Here is a 15,712-nt window from a genome sequence, read left to right on the forward strand (position 1 = left end):
TGGATTTCAACAGTTTAGCAGATAGCAGTGGGACAAAGTTCCTCCACAGCAATGTGAAAGAATCATTGGCAGTTACTGCACTGTATGTTCTGGCCATTGTGATGATGATTATGATCATTGTTATAGACATAAACTGAGTAAAAAATAAGAAAGCAACTGTAACATCAGAAATCAACATTAAAATAAAAAAATAGTATATAAACACTGTCTGTACTTTTGAATTGTTCAAAGTTGTTCTATTATCAAACCAGAATCATGGATGTCTTCTCAAGAGATCTGAGTAACTTTGAAGGTAAGCAGTGATTTTGGCCTTATCAGGTTCGTGCCTTTCCTAATCTAAAACAGATTATATTGTTTGGTTACACCAGAATATACAACTGGATATCAGCTAATAATAAAATTAGCCTATATCTCTCAGTGTTTAGATATTGAGTGTCACTAGATTTTATTTTGATGAAAACTGGTAAAATGGGGTCAAGCTTTATGTTTTATTATTTATGTAAGAGAAAATGAGAACAAGAGTTACTTAAAAAAAAACCAACTTTTTTTTCTTTCTTTCTTTCTTTTTTAACAAAAGTTTATCAGAGACCATTAAAAAAAATCTAAGAATTCTTGACAGATACCAAAGTGTGCTCACACAGTAAAATATAAATGATTCATTCCATACATGGGCCTATAGTTTGTATTAGACGTCACACCCATATTAACAAACAGCAAGTCAGTACCAAGTTCTGCCTAAATTTGTTTTAGAGGAAGGGTATTGTTTTGATAGAGTTGTGGACATTTCGTGTTTTTTTATTGGTTGTTGCTTTTGCCCGTTAGGCTATAAAAAGAAGGAGGTGAAAGACCTATCATCCCACGCATAGCTCCAAGCAGGTAAGCATTGGGCTCTTTAAGATTCAGGCCAGTTAAATAATATAACTCAGAAAACTTTCAGCAATTAAAACAAGAATTTCTTTCCTTCAGCCATGGGAGCCCTGTTGATACTTTGCGCTTTGGCAGCTTTACTCAGCTGTAAGTATATTTGGTCATTCTTTATTTTGCTTGGATATATTTGTTCTTTTCTTCAACTCAATTCGAGATGTGTGTCCACGTAGATTTAAATTATATTTTTAATTCTAAAATATAGTTGTTGTTGTCCATGAATTTTCAAATGTACTATCTTACAAAACAGCTGAAAAAATGTTAAAACATGTGATTTTTTTATTTATTTATTTTTTTACTATGATGCCAAATTACAGTTACTAATTATAGTTTAGTTGTTTTCCTGAACAGAAAAAATATTTTTAGTGGTTGAATGCTTGATTAATTTTCAACTTCTCAAAGAAGTCCATTGTGCCAGCTCAAATATTACTCTAAAAGCAGGAAATCAGTTCAGTTCTTGCAAAGAATCAATTCACTCAATTGTTCATATATAGAAAACTATATATATATTCTTATATATTCTTTTTGTGTGTTAATTCCAGTCGCCTAAAATTAATTACATCGTAAAAATGGATAAAAACTAAGAATCTCAGGATACAAACCACACAAACCTTGCAGAATGAAACTGCTCAATTTGAAGCAATTTATCCAAGATTCCAGTCTCATGATTTGAAAGCATTGTTGTGTAACCACACTAGGTGTTTGTGTGAATGAGGCAGAATGTTAAACAGGTAAAGAATTTGAGAGTGCGGCACATAAAGGATAGCCATCTAAATTGAAATTTGCTTTTGTTGGGAATAGCATTTACCTTTAGCTGCTATTGAGTTGGCACTATTAAAACTGAATGGATGAAACAGGAGTGTAATCTAAATCCCTCAGGCCCTGACTGAGCCCAGAATGTGGTCTTTTCACAGCAAAAGCGCAGATATTGATAATATTTCCATTATGCAATTATATTGTCTGCGCAAGTGACTTATTGAGTGCTCCAGAGAAGCAGTCAAGTGACTATTCCTTCGTCTAAATCTCTGACAATTGTTATCAAGGAAAGAAGCTATCCATTCATTATAGAGTAGCATTCATCCCAGCCTTTGTAACTTTGAAATTAAGGCATTTTTCAGCGACTCTCTCTTTGGTGTCATATTGTTTCTTTGTAATGTGTATGCTATCCAAGAACTCTCAAGCCGTGTTTTTGTATTGCCAGCCTGAGAATCCTTTGACGGCTTTGGCAAAAACTGTCTCATTAATTTCCTGATGCTTTTATGACATATTTTCATCATGCACAAGATGATGCCTGCCTTTTTCATTTCTGAGAATGTGAAAAGCTCTTACTCTGTGTTTTTTGCTGTTTTCCTGCTCTCTCACCTTCTCCCAGGTCCATCTAGCGCTGGATGGGCAGGGAGGGAGTTTGCCCTTTCCTTCCTACAAAATTATCTTCAGCACTATGACACTCCCCAATATGAACTCCACATCACTGCTATTCAGGCAAATACTAAAGTGACAGTGCAAGTACCTCCCTTAAGCTTCAAGCAAGAAAAAACTTTAAAGGCTGGAGAGGTGGTTACCATCAGTCTCCCCAATGGCGTTGAAATGTATGGTAGCACGAAGTCTTCCAATACAGTGCGTATTGAAGCCTCCGCAGATGTGACTGTAACCTCCTTCAACTACAAGCTGTACACAGCAGATACATCTGTGATCTATCCAGTCAGTGAATGGGGTACAGAATATTTCATCTTTACACCTCCTGGAACCCCCTATGCAACCTTTAAAGAGTTCTCTGTGACAAATGGAAAAGAGGCCCAAGAAGTTGAGATCTTCCCACAAGGGGCAATCAAGTTCGAGAACCGTGTCTACGATCAAAACAGCAAAATGGTATTAAACCTCAAGCCATATGAGAGTGTCCAGCTTCAGAGTTCATATGAACTTTCAGGCACCAGAGTTTCCTCCAAACACCCTGTTGCCGTTTTCACTGGTCACACTTGTACCTGGAGATTCGCAAAATGCAACCATGTTTATGAGCATCTACTGCCAGTAAGCAGCTGGGGAACAAGCTTCGTCATGCCTCCCCTGAGTTTCCAGAAGAATTTTGATAGTGTCTACCTTCAGGCCTCCCAGAACACAAGTGTCACTGTCCAAAATGGCCAACGTAAAGATGATTTGAGTTTGAGCACAGGACAGACAATAGAGATCCAGTACCACAATCCTGACGCACTGTCCATTCAGGCTGATCATGGCATCCAGGTCCTATTGCTCTTCAATGGTGTGGAACATAGCTGGTTACTGTACTACGACCCTTTCTTGACGAATATAATATCCACGGACCGTTTCTGCTTGTCCTACTCATTTGAGGCTCTAGCTGGGTTTGAAAACAAAGCTTTAGTTGTAGCACAAACCAGTGCAGCAGCAACACTCCGTTGGGATAATACAGAGCTGCCTCGTGATGTCCAGTGGAAAAAGATTGAAGGATCAGAGTTCTCTTGGGCAGAAATATCCTACAATCAAAGCCCTACCAACAACAAACACACCCTGTCCAGCTCAGGTTCGGCTTTTGGTCTCTACAGTATAGGATTCAGTCAGATGAACGGTTATGGGTCCCTAGGACAGTGCGTGCAGCCCGGTAAGCAGCACACAGTATTGATGTTTAGCATTCCCTCCACTCCTTCACCAGTAATATTTCACATTTATTAAGCAGACTGATGTGAGTAATTATTGTTTTTTGGGGTTTTTTTTAACAGGAAGTGCATCTCTGTCCTGCAGCAGCATCACCTGCAGGGTCAATGAGGTGTGTGAGATGAAGGATGGCCGTCCGTCCTGTGTTCCAGTTAAAAAAAATCCTGGAACATGCTGGGCAATAGGAGATCCTCACTACCGCACTTTTGATGGACGACACTTTAACTTCATGGGTACCTGCACATATGTCATTTCTAAAACCTGTGACAAGGGTGATAGACTCCCAGCATTTGAGATCCTCGCCCAGAATGAGCACAGAGGAAATCTCAAGGTATCCTATGTTGCCATGGTCACAGTGAAGGTGTTTGATGTTACCATCACAGTAGTTCGGTCCGAGACTGGGCGTGTGAGGGTAAGCCTTCCAATTTATTACTGCCTAAAAGCTGTTTAATTTTTACATCCTGACTTGTCTTTAATTATTTATTATTATTGTTATTATTATTATTATTATTATTATTATTATTGTTATTGTTATTGTTATTGTTATTGTTATTGTTATTGTTATTGTTATTATTTATTTATTTCAAAATAATATTTATCAAAATGCAGTGTAGTAAATAATTCTTTTCATCTTTCATTTGGGCAGATTGACAATATTCTGTGGAGTTTGCCAGTAACCTTGAATAATGACAAACTGAGAATGTATAAGAGCGGAAGCTCTGTGCTCATTGAGGCCGATTTTGGTCTGACAGTCCGTTATGATTGGGAACAACGGCTTGTGGTCACTTTGTGCAGCAGTTATGCTGGTAAGACTTGTGGACTGTGCGGTAACTTCAATGGAAATCCCAGTGACGACTTCACCACACCCTCTGGCGCACAGGCAGGTGGAGCTCTGGCCTTTGGTAAGAGCTGGAAGGTGCCAGGGCTTGGGGAAGCTCAGTGCAGAGATGACTGTACAGATGGGTTGGATAACTGTGAAAGCAGCCTGATGAAAACATGGGAGAGTGACTTGTTTTGTGGCATCATTGCACTTGACCTATTTAGCAAATGTCATAAAATCATTGACCCACTACCATACATAGAGGACTGTAAATATGATTTATGCATGGGAGGTGGTCTGCGACATTTCCTCTGCAGTGCAGTGGAGGCTTATGCTGAAGCTTGTCAGATTGCTGGGGAAGAGGTTCAAGAGTGGAGGAAGAAGGCACAATGTCGTGAGTAATGTTAACTAAGTTAACAATTTAATTAAGAGACATTTATTTTTCATTAACTGTTAGAATTACTAATTACATTATTCTTTTTTTTTTCTCACTAAAGCTGCCAAATGTCCAGCAAACAGCCAATATGAGCTCTGTGGCAGTGCCTGTCCTAACACATGTTCGGACCCAAATGCTTCCTCCAAATGCAAACGCCCTTGTGTGGAGACCTGTACCTGTAAAGCAGGCTTTGTTTTAAGCGGAGATAAGTGTGTTCCTGCTGCTCAGTGTGGCTGTACCTATGAGGGTCGATATATTCCTCCCGGAGAGGCGTTCTGGGCTGACCAAGGCTGCAAGCGATGGTGTAAATGTGTTGCTGGAAGCAGACAGGTTCAGTGCGAGGAAAAGGGCTGCAGGACCGGGGAGGAGTGCAAAGTGGTTGATGGCATAAGAAAGTGCCAAGCAGTGTCTTTCAGCACCTGCCAGGCCACTGGTGATCCCCATTATATGACCTTTGACAAGAAGAAATTTAACTTCCAGGGCACATGTGTCTACCAGCTTGTTGCAGTCTGTTCCAAGGACCCAGAGTTAGTGCCATTTGAAATCCTAGTGCAGAATGATCACCGGGGCAGCAAGGTGGTCGCCTACACCGGGTTAGTAGAGATCAAGGTGTACTCCTTCAGCATTATCATTACTAAGACACACAAAGGCCAGCTTATGGTAAGAAGTACCTAGTGTTTAATATGACAATGTTAATTCTGTGAATTGTGGTCCTATTTTCACCAAACTGAATGTTTCATTTGGCTTCAGGTGAATAACGAGCTGGTCAATCTGCCTATCACCCTGGTGGAGGGAAAGATATCTGTTTACAAGAGTGGCTGGTATGCAGTCGTCACAACTGATTTTGGCCTGAAAGTTTCCTTTAACTGGGACAGTGCTGTGTTTGTAACACTGCCAAGCAACTACATGGGTGCCGTTTGTGGCCTCTGTGGCAACTACAACGGCAAACCTGAGGATGACCTGATCCCGAAAAATGGTAAAACACCCGTTTCGCCAGCAGATTTCGGTACCAGCTGGCGAGTGGCTGAGATCCCGGGTTGTGTCGAAGGCTGTAAAGGGGTCTGTCCTGACTGCGACATTAATCAGAAAGTTCAGTATGAAAAAGATGATTTCTGTGGTGTGATAAAAGATGCAAAAGGGCCATTCCGCGACTGCCACGCCAAAGTCGATCCAGCTAGCTTTTTTGAAGACTGTGTTTATGATGTGTGCTTATATAAGGGCAGGAAGGACGTCCTGTGTAAGGCTATTACAGCATACACGTCTGCCTGTCAGGCTGCAGGGGCCAATGTGTACAACTGGAGAACGGTTCACTTCTGTGGTGAGAAATGCTTTCATTTTATAGATAATTTCCATTGAAAAAGAATTAATTAATAAGTATATTTTTCATGAATTGGAAAAAAGGAAAAGGTAGAATAAACAGTGTATGTCTTGTTTTTTATGTTACACACTTCAGTGAATTTTTCTTCTTTTTCCTCTGGTTTTATGTACCTTTTCTAAAGGCTGCCTACTTCTGTGCTCTAAATTGAATTGGCTCTTTTATGTCCCTTGTATACAGCGATGCAATGTCCCACCAACACCCACTATGAAATTTGTGCAATCGCCTGTCCTGCGACTTGCCAAAGTCTGACTCCTCCTAAAGGCTGTCAAGCTCAGTGTGTGGAGGGCTGTTCCTGTGATGATGGTTACATCCTTAGCGGAGATGCATGTGTTTCCTTATTGGAGTGCGGCTGCGTTTACAATAACCGCTACTACCGAACTGGAGAAGTGTTTTATCCCAATGGGCAATGTGAGGAGGAGTGCAATTGCAAAAAAGGAGGAGAGGTAAAGGAAACTAGAGGAGGGAAAAGTAAAGATTAATCATTTAGATGAGGCTTTTTACTGACCTGGTTGGATTTTTTTGTTTTTTTTTGTTTTTTTTGTTTCCTAGGTTGAGTGCAAGAAGTTCACATGTGGCCCTAATGAGAAGTGTAAAATAGAGAATGGTGTCCAAAAATGCCACCCTGTTGGCAAGGGTGTATGCCAAGCTGCTGGTGACCCCCATTACCTCACTTTTGATGGTAAAAAATTTGATTTCCAGGGGACCTGCACTTATACACTGTCCAAGAGTTGTGGACTGGAAGGTACCCACTTGGTGGACTTTTCCGTTCAGGTAGAAAATCAGCAGTGGGACAGGGTTATGAACAGAAAGGTGGTGTCTGTAACCAAGCTGGTTGCCGTGGAAGTCTACGGCTTCACTCTCATCATGAGGAACAATATGTTTGGAGTCCTGGTGAGTAGTTGGCCTACTTTAAAGAAATTTGTAATTACTTCTTTTATGTAGATACAAATGTTGATGTGGAGTCAAAGGAGCTTGCAAAGAAAAGCATCTGGACTTCTTTAAGTTACTTGAAGACGTTTCACCTCTCATCCAAGAAGCTTCTCGGATGAGAGGTGAAACGTCTTCAAGTAACTTAAAGAAGTCCAGATGCTTTTCTTTGCAAGCTCCTTTGACTACAATGACCTGCATGACTGAGAACCTTCACAGACACGTTAATGTGGAGTTATTTCTTGCACTAACACAGATGTCTTTCTTTTAGGTAAATGGCGTGTTGAGCTACCTTCCTATGAATCTAAATGATGGAGCCATTCTAGTTTATCAAGAAGGCAATCGTTATGTTATTGCAACCAATTTTGGGCTCCTTGTCACTTATGATCTGGTCTATCAAGTGACAGTCACAGTACCTGGTAATTATCGTGGTAAGGTCTGTGGCCTGTGCGGCAACTACAACGGGGACAGAAACGATGACTTCGAGATGCCCAATCGTAAGCTTACCAATAACGTGAATGAGTTTGGAAAGTCATGGAAGGTCACCATTCCCAATGTTGTGTGTGAAAATGGCTGTGAAGGGAATTCTTGTCCTGAATGTGACCCAGCTCTCAAGGCAGTGTTTTCAAAGTCCGCCTACTGTGGTATTATGACCAATCCCAACGGGCCTTTTGCAGTTTGCCATAGCATCTTGGACCCTCAGCCATATTTTGCTGACTGTGTGTTTGATTTGTGTGCTTCCAATGGTGATGGAAAGGTGCTTTGTGACAGCGTAGCAGCCTACGCCTTTAACTGTCACATTGTAGGAGCCGATGTCAAAAACTGGAGAACGCCTTCCTTCTGTCGTAAGTCATGAAGTTCACAAATTCATCTTTATTATACCCTTTTAATACCATTTTGGCTTCATCTCTAAAATAATTTCTCTTTTCTTGTGATACTTTATTTCAGCCATGAAATGCCCGATCAACAGTCACTACGAAGTGTGTGCTGAAGCCTGCGCTGCCTCCTGTGCTGGCCTCACAGAGATTGTTCAGTGCCCCTCCAACTGTACAGAAGGCTGTGACTGTGATGCTGGCTTCTTATTCAATGGACAGACTTGTGTTAAAGAGATTGAGTGTGGATGCTATGAGAATGGAAAAACTTATAAGGTATGACTGAGGAATTACAATAATATAGTTTTTCTGTGTGTCAAAGTGGCTTTAACAAATACTGATATAGAAATAATGCTTTTTCTCTAGAGTGGTGGACATTTCAATGTTTGATTTCTGTTTTTTGATTTGCTCTTAAACTTTTAGTGTTTAAATTGCTGATTAGGCATGAAATAATGTGTGTCTTTTCTCACTAGTTTCTAATGAGTATTTTTTTTCCATGTTTAATGAACCTTGTTCTGTGTCACCAGCCTGGTGATGTTGTGTATGAGGAAGACTGTAACAGAAAGTGCACATGTAATCCAGGAAAAGGCCTCATCTGTGAAAAGCACTCCTGTCCTCAAGACACCAAATGCATGGTCAAGAACGGAATCAGGGCATGTTACAACACAGGCAAGACACAAACACTGTATTTTGTATTTACCCATTTGATAAATCTTTACTGGTTAATGAAAAAAAATACAGTAACTTGAATAATTAGGGTTCAATTAAATAGCTATTTGAAAATTATTCTTTATTTATCCATTGCAGATCCCTGCAAAGATCTCAAGTGTCGGGCACAGGAGACATGTCGAGTTGACAAGGGCAAGGCTACGTGCATCCCCAAATACACAGGCACCTGCTGGGCCTGGGGCGACCCTCACTACCACACATTTGATGGGTACAACTATGACTTCCAGGGGACCTGCAAGTACATCATCTCTAAGACATGTGGCGAACTGGATGGTCTAGTTCCATTTTTGATCACTGAGAGGAATGACAACAGAGGCAACACAGCAGTTTCCTACGTCAGAAATGTAGATGTGTTTGTGTACGATTACCAGATTACCATCCAGAAGAACCAAGTTGGTCAAGTCATGGTAAGTTTCAGTTTCTTGCCTGCTTACTTTTGACATTTGCTTGTGTACAGTACATATATATATATGTGTGTGTGTATATATGTGTGTATCCATTGTTCTGGTGCATTTTGTTTAAAGGTGGACGGGGAGCTGCTGAATCTTCCTGTACATTTGGGTGATGGTAAAGTCTCAGTGTTACAAAGAGGGAACACTGCAGAGGTGATGACAGATTTTGGTCTGGTTGTCTCCTATGACTGGAACTGGTACCTTGTCATTAAGCTTCCCAGCAGCTACTTTGGCTTGGTCTGTGGTTTGTGCGGCAACTTCAACGCTAATGTTCTCGATGAAATGCTAAATCCAGCAGGCAAACCAGTTTCCTCAGTCATTGAGTGGGGCAAGAGCTGGCTAGCACCTGAACAGGACAAGGAACATCCTTGCTGGGACACATGTGAGAAAAACTGCCCTACCTGTGACAACGACGATGTTAAGCTCTATAAAACCGAGGCGTTCTGTGGGGCTCTTGCGGACAAGACCAACGGCATGTTCCAGACGTGTCATGAAAAGGTGGACCCCCAGGCCTTCATGAACAACTGTGTGTATGACATGTGTTACAACAAGGGGGACAAAAAGATGCTGTGCCAGGCTCTGGCCTCCTACAGTGATAAGTGTCGTGACGAAGGAATAATAATCAAGAACTGGAGAACAAAATTTGGCTGTCGTAAGTATTTGAAAAACTCTTCGGTTAATGATTCAAATCAAATATGTAGTTCTTATTTTCTGATTGTCTCTATTTAATTCATAACCAGCGATGAACTGTCAGCGCAACAGCCACTACGAAGACTGCGCCAGCCCGTGTCAGCCATCCTGCCCATTCACTGAAGAAAAACAGGTCTGCAGCGGGACCTGTGTGGAGACCTGTGTGTGTGACAAGGGTTACGTCCTCAGCGCCGGCGTCTGTGTACCTGCAAAAACATGTGGTTGCTCATATCAGGGTCGCTACTACAAACCAGGACAGCAGTTCTGGGATGATGAAGCTTGCCATCGCCTGTGCGAGTGTGATATGACCCTGGGCATTGTGGCATGCCGTGAGGCTTCCTGCTCTGCCAAAGAGCAGTGTACTGTAGTGGATGGAGAGCGCGCCTGCCGACCCATTAGTTACGCCACTTGCTCGGCCTCAGGTGACCCGCACTACCGCACTTTTGATGGCCGCAGGTATAATTTCCAAGGCACGTGTGTATATCAGCTAGCAGGGCTTTGCTCTCAGCAGCCTGGGCTGGTGCCGTTCAAGGTGACTGTGCAGAATGACCACCGGGGAAGCAAGGCCGTGTCCTACACAAGCACCGTCAAATTTTCCATATATGGCATCACTCTCACCATAAGCAGAGAATACCCTTACAAAGTCTTGGTAAGTGATGATGTAGATAATGTGAAGCATATAGGCGATGTAATAAAATATTGAATGCCTAATGCATTTTGTGCAGCTATTAGAGGAGAAAAGGAAATAGGGCACAGCATGTAGTCGCTTTATTGAAAATAAAAAACAGAAGAGATACTCTGAGCCTCAAATCGTTGGATGATAATGCCTTTTGTCATTGTACTAATTCTGACATCCCTCATGCTCTTCTGCATATGTCTTTAATTGCATATTAAAATTTTGATCCTGGCAGACTTAATTAAACCAAGATTTAACTGCACATTAGAGTGGATTAGCAAGGGCCACAAAATTATTAAATTTATAAGCTCCTAAAAATATTCCCTTCTCCTTCCCTCATTTTCTGCTTTTCAGCTCGACGGGCAGCTTGTTTTGTTGCCACTGAATTACAATAACGAGCTGATGGTGTCCCTCAGCGGCTGGAAAGCTGTAGTGGAGACAGCTGCTGGTATCACGGTGACCTTTGACTGGCAGAGCACAGTGACCGTTACTCTGCCCAGCACCTACCAGGGTGCAGTCTGCGGCCTCTGTGGTAACTACAATAACAAAGCTCAGGATGACCTGACAATGCCCAACGGCAACACCACGTCTGATGAAAGACAGCTGGGGGACAGCTGGCAGGTGGCCATTGTACCAGGCTGCTCATCAGTCTGCCAAGGGCCGTGGTGCCAAGCCTGTTCAGACTCCCAGAAGAAAGTGTATGAAGTCAACAAGTACTGTGGCATTATTGCAGACAAGGCAGGGCCCTTTAAAGATTGCCATAGCCGTGTGGACCCAGCTCCTTACATGGAGGACTGTGTTTTCGACGTTTGCCAATATCAAGGGCACCATGGATCAGTGTGCGATGCTGTGGAAGTGTATGCCTCTGCCTGTCAGAGCATTGGAGTCACCATCTACTCCTGGAGAGCAGAAAGCTTCTGTCGTGAGTTTGAATTTTTTATTTTTTATTTTTTTGCCTGTTTTTTAAGTCTCTTGTTTCAAAATATCTTTTACCTTTTACCTTATTTCCTTTCCCATCTTCTCATTCCATCCCACAGCTATGGCTTGTCCTACTAACAGTCATTACAGCCTGTGTGCCACGGGTTGCCCAGCCACCTGCGCAAGCTTAACCCCCCTTACCAGCTGCCACAGGTATTGTTCAGAAGGCTGTGAGTGTGACGAAGGCTACCTCCTGAGCGGGGATACCTGCGTGCCTGTGAAGGACTGCGGGTGCTCTTATGATGGTCAGTACTACCAAAAAGGAGACGTCTTCTATTCTGAAGACAAGTGCGCAGAGGAATGCACTTGTGGAGACAATGGAGCTGTGTCTTGTCAAAAGGCCAAGTGCCGTCCAGGAGAAATCTGTAAGCTTGTAAATGGAGTGAAAGGCTGCTATCCAGAGGGGGAAGGCAAATGTGTGGCTTCCGGTGATCCTCATTACATTTCCTTTGATGGACGTAGGTTTGATTTCCAGGGTACCTGTGTCTATGTACTGGCCAAGGTTTGTGATGATGACAAAGGTCAGCTGATGCCGTTCACCATCACTCAGGGGAATGAGAAGTATGGAAATGGAAAGGTGGCTGTGACGAAGTCAGTGGCAGTGTCAGTCTATGGTTATGCCATTTACATCCAGCAGAAAATGCCTTGGAAAGTCTTTGTGAGTTTATTATCTTGATCAAACATACTTATGTAGATATGTCTTGTATTTTTTCTCATTTTTTTTCCCAAAATGATTTTTTTGTCTTGATCTTCTCCTTTTTTTCCTTTTTTTTTGTCTCGATCTTCAAGGTGGATGATGAACTACTAAACCTTCCGCTATCCCTGGGGAATGGGCGTCTCAAAATAACCCAGGAAGGTCGCAACATAGTTGTTCGAACAGCCTTTGGACTGACAGTCCTCTATGACACTGTGTATTATGTTGAGGTGATTGTTCCCTCTACATACCAGGGTAAGATGTGTGGTCTTTGTGGAAACTACAACAAGAAGGGTGGTGATGATTTCATTCTTCCTGGTGGCAAACAAGCCAAAAACGTTGATGAATTTGGGATGGCATGGACGGTGGACCTACCTGGGTATATGTGTGGAGGCTGTGGAGGACAGTGCCCAGAATGTGAGCAGGCCAAAGCTGCCCTGTATGGAAAACCCGACTCCTGCGGCATCATCAGTGCGCCTAATGGGCCTTTCAAAGCCTGCCACAGTGTCATTGACCCAGCAGTATATCTGTCGGATTGTGTGTTTGACGTTTGTGCTGTGGGGGGCAACAAAGACACTCTGTGTAACAGTGTGCAGGCTTACGCTTTGGCCTGCCAGAGTGCAGGAGTTCAAATCCAGCAGTGGAGGAGCAACTCTTTCTGCCGTAAGTAACACACAGCAGTCTCTAGCTGAAGATTAGCTCATGTATTCATCTGTGCTCTGTATTTCAGGCACAAATTTTTTGCCCTTGTTTTCTCTTCTAGCTGCATCCTGCCCTCCACACAGTCACTATGAGCTGTGTGCCGACACCTGTAGTGGGACATGTGCCAGTTTTGTTACCCCGTTTGGTTGTTTTCCGGGCTGTTTTGAAGGATGCCAGTGTGATGATGGCTTCGTTTTCAATGGTGTCCAGTGTGTTGTCCTGGAAGACTGTGGGTGTATGTACAACGGCAGATATCTGATGGTAAAAACTGACTAGCCCTATATTCTGGTCACTGAATTAACACCTGAATAGAGCTATGACAAGTTCTGTATGATGAGTTTTTAACATCTTCTTCCCAGGTGGGCCAAGAATTGGTGGACAACAACTGCAAGTCAAAGTGTGTGTGCCAGGCCTCTGGTATGGTAAAGTGTGAAAAGCTGTCCTGTGCCAGCGGGGAAGTTTGCGATATCAGAGACGGGGTCAGGGGTTGCCACCTGAAGCAGGGCCAATGCGTCGTCAGCCGTGATGGCCAGCTAAGCTCCTTTGATGGCATGTCAGGCGCGATAGGAGCACAGGGCGCTTTCCAAGTGGCGTCTCTGTGTAACGAGAGCGCTGAGCTGTGGTTCCGTGTGGTTGTGGACGTTAGGGTCTGCAACAAGGGGGCAGCTCCCACTGTTGCCAGTGTGTATGTGTTCTTCAGCGATACCATCGTGGTAGTGAACAGCGAACACGTGACCTGGGTGAGAACATTTTTATGCAAAAATTGAATGTGATTGGTTTGAGCTCAGTTTTATACTATATTAGATAATAATAGACATTTTATACCATAATAATAACAGTTATGTTCCATTATCTGTGTCATTCAGGTAAATGGCAGGAAAGTGTCTCTTCCCAGCAAAGTGACAAGCACACTCTCTGTCCAAATCTCAGAGAGGGCTTTGATCATCGAGAGGGCGTCCGCTGTGCGGGTCACTTACTCTATTTCTCAGGAGGTCACCGTCATTATTCACAGTAGCCTGTCTGGTAAAATGTGCGGCGCCTGTGGTAACTACAATAACGATTCCAAAGATGACATGACGACAGCAGATGGAAAAATCACCACTGATGTGTCTGTAGTTGTCGGCTCCTGGAGCGCTGGGGACTTTTCCAGATGGTGAGTATTTTAAAGACACATTGCAGCATTTCCTGTGTATAAATATAAGGGGGTTAAAGGGGAAGATATAATACTACACTTAGTGCTATGACAGGATCGGCCTTTGCTTCACTACTTACTCTCGTAGTGATCCAGAGCTCCATATATTAACTTTTAATTATTTGGCTCCATGTTAGAGGGTTTATTTTTTTAATCTTAAATGCTATCTTTCCCCGTATTATGCAAACTGCAAACTTAATTTGACCACTGAAATAATCAAGTACAGATCAGCGAGAGATGGGAAGGTGCTATGACCATTCAACCGCTTATTCTCTTAACAGCAAGAACTAAACAAGGACTCCACAGAGCCCTTTTAAGGGAATGAGAGTGTGGTTTTTAATTGCATTTTGTCCAATTTAATTAAGAAATGCCAGAGAATCCCCTATGGTAATTACTGATTAAAAAGCAGGTAAGGCTGACAGGCATGGCCATCAAAAGCTACCAAGCTTGCAATCCAATCACTGCTTGTCATCCAAGGACACTTAAGACTCATCTGGGTGCAATATTAATTTGAGCCCTCATGTTTAGTTTTGTGTCCTAGCCCTAAGTCACCTCTTTGGAGAGCAGAGTTTTGTCCGTCTCTTTCCTCCCTTGACTTGAGTTATTCAGAGTTGTCGTTTATTTGGCTTTTTTTTTTTCAACAAGTCCATAGAGAACACAAGAAAATAACTCGAATAAGAACTAATGCTAATCCTCAGTTCTTTTAAAACACAAATTACATGTACAAAGTCATCACGCGTAATTTCCGCTGAGCCCGAGTGGACACGACTTTCCTTTGCTCCAGTCTCCTCATAAGTTCATTTTCCCTTTTGTTTTCATTGCAGTGGCCTGTAGAGATGCTGGTCCTGTGCCGACAAAAGCATCTGGTTAACAGGTAATAAAATATAAAGTTCCTGCGAAGATATTAACTGATGCTTGCTCATGAATGAAACAGCTGCACAGTGGCTCACGTCCATGTTTCTCCCCCTCTTAAACAGGATGAAGAATCTCGCTTGTTCACAGATTTACTCAACCTGCTTCAGCACTTCGTCTTGATTCATGGAATAGTTTAAGTTGCTTCCTGGTGATTGTGCCTTCTATTGTTTACCCAGGGTTTAGAAAAAAAGAGGGAAAGAAAGGGGGGAAAGAGGCATGGAGCTCATTCTTGACCAATATCTCCATCTAGTGGGGGAGGAAATTATTCCATCTCCTTTCCCGTTATGTCCTTCCTGTCTTGCCTGTCTTGCAATACTTTTTAATATGTGTCTGTTATTAAAACAAAACACATTGTTCTGACCACTAAATAAAGATATTTTCTCTGCAGTATGTGGGTTGTTTGTGATTCTTCGCGTGTTTCCTCTAGAGAAGCTCTAGCAACCTGTATCAGATTAAACTGGAAAAACATGACATTTTGCACATGTAATAGAAGTAATGCTAACCTAATGCCATTATAAGATATATGTACTAAAGGTTCTTAGAGTAGGGAGGGGGGCCCTTCCTCCACCCCGGCCAGGCTTTGCTGTCAGGGGACAGAAAGCTGGCACTCTGACTTGGAAAAACACCTCGCGAACAAAGTTTTCATGTAGCTGAGAGAAA

At 42.6% G+C, this 15,712-nt stretch overlaps 1 protein-coding gene across 1 annotated transcript; it reads left to right on the forward strand.

Moving 5' to 3' along the window:
* Nucleotides 1-892: 892 nt before the first annotated feature.
* fcgbp (Fc gamma binding protein) lies at nt 893-15,439 on the forward strand. The gene is made up of 22 exons (XM_085177185.1): nt 893-1,014; nt 2,297-3,538; nt 3,657-4,003; nt 4,238-4,805; nt 4,909-5,507; nt 5,598-6,165; nt 6,403-6,668; nt 6,775-7,116; nt 7,424-7,997; nt 8,101-8,300; nt 8,552-8,693; nt 8,832-9,160; nt 9,278-9,857; nt 9,946-10,544; nt 10,926-11,493; nt 11,609-12,207; nt 12,339-12,906; nt 13,007-13,206; nt 13,305-13,685; nt 13,812-14,098; nt 14,962-15,011; nt 15,115-15,439. The coding sequence occupies exons 1-21, from the start codon at nt 969-971 to the stop codon at nt 14,969-14,971; spliced, it is 9,015 nt and encodes a 3,004-aa protein (XP_085033311.1). The 5' UTR covers nt 893-968; the 3' UTR covers nt 14,972-15,011; nt 15,115-15,439.
* The last annotated feature ends 273 nt before the right edge of the window (nt 15,440-15,712 follow it).

Source organism: Neolamprologus multifasciatus, chromosome 11, assembly GCF_963576455.1.
Source record: "Neolamprologus multifasciatus chromosome 11, fNeoMul1.2, whole genome shotgun sequence".
NCBI classification, from domain to species: Eukaryota; Metazoa; Chordata; class Actinopteri; order Cichliformes; family Cichlidae; genus Neolamprologus; species Neolamprologus multifasciatus.

Coding starts and splice junctions, on each gene's coding strand:
- fcgbp (XM_085177185.1), top strand. CDS start 969: ATGGGAGCCCTGTTGATACTTTGCGCTTTGGCAGCTTTACTCAGCT. Junction 6,669..6,774: donor ATTGCAAAAAAGGAGGAGAG/GTAAAGGAAACT, acceptor TTTGTTTCCTAG/GTTGAGTGCAAGAAGTTCAC. Junction 13,686..13,811: donor ACAGCGAACACGTGACCTGG/GTGAGAACATTT, acceptor TGTGTCATTCAG/GTAAATGGCAGGAAAGTGTC.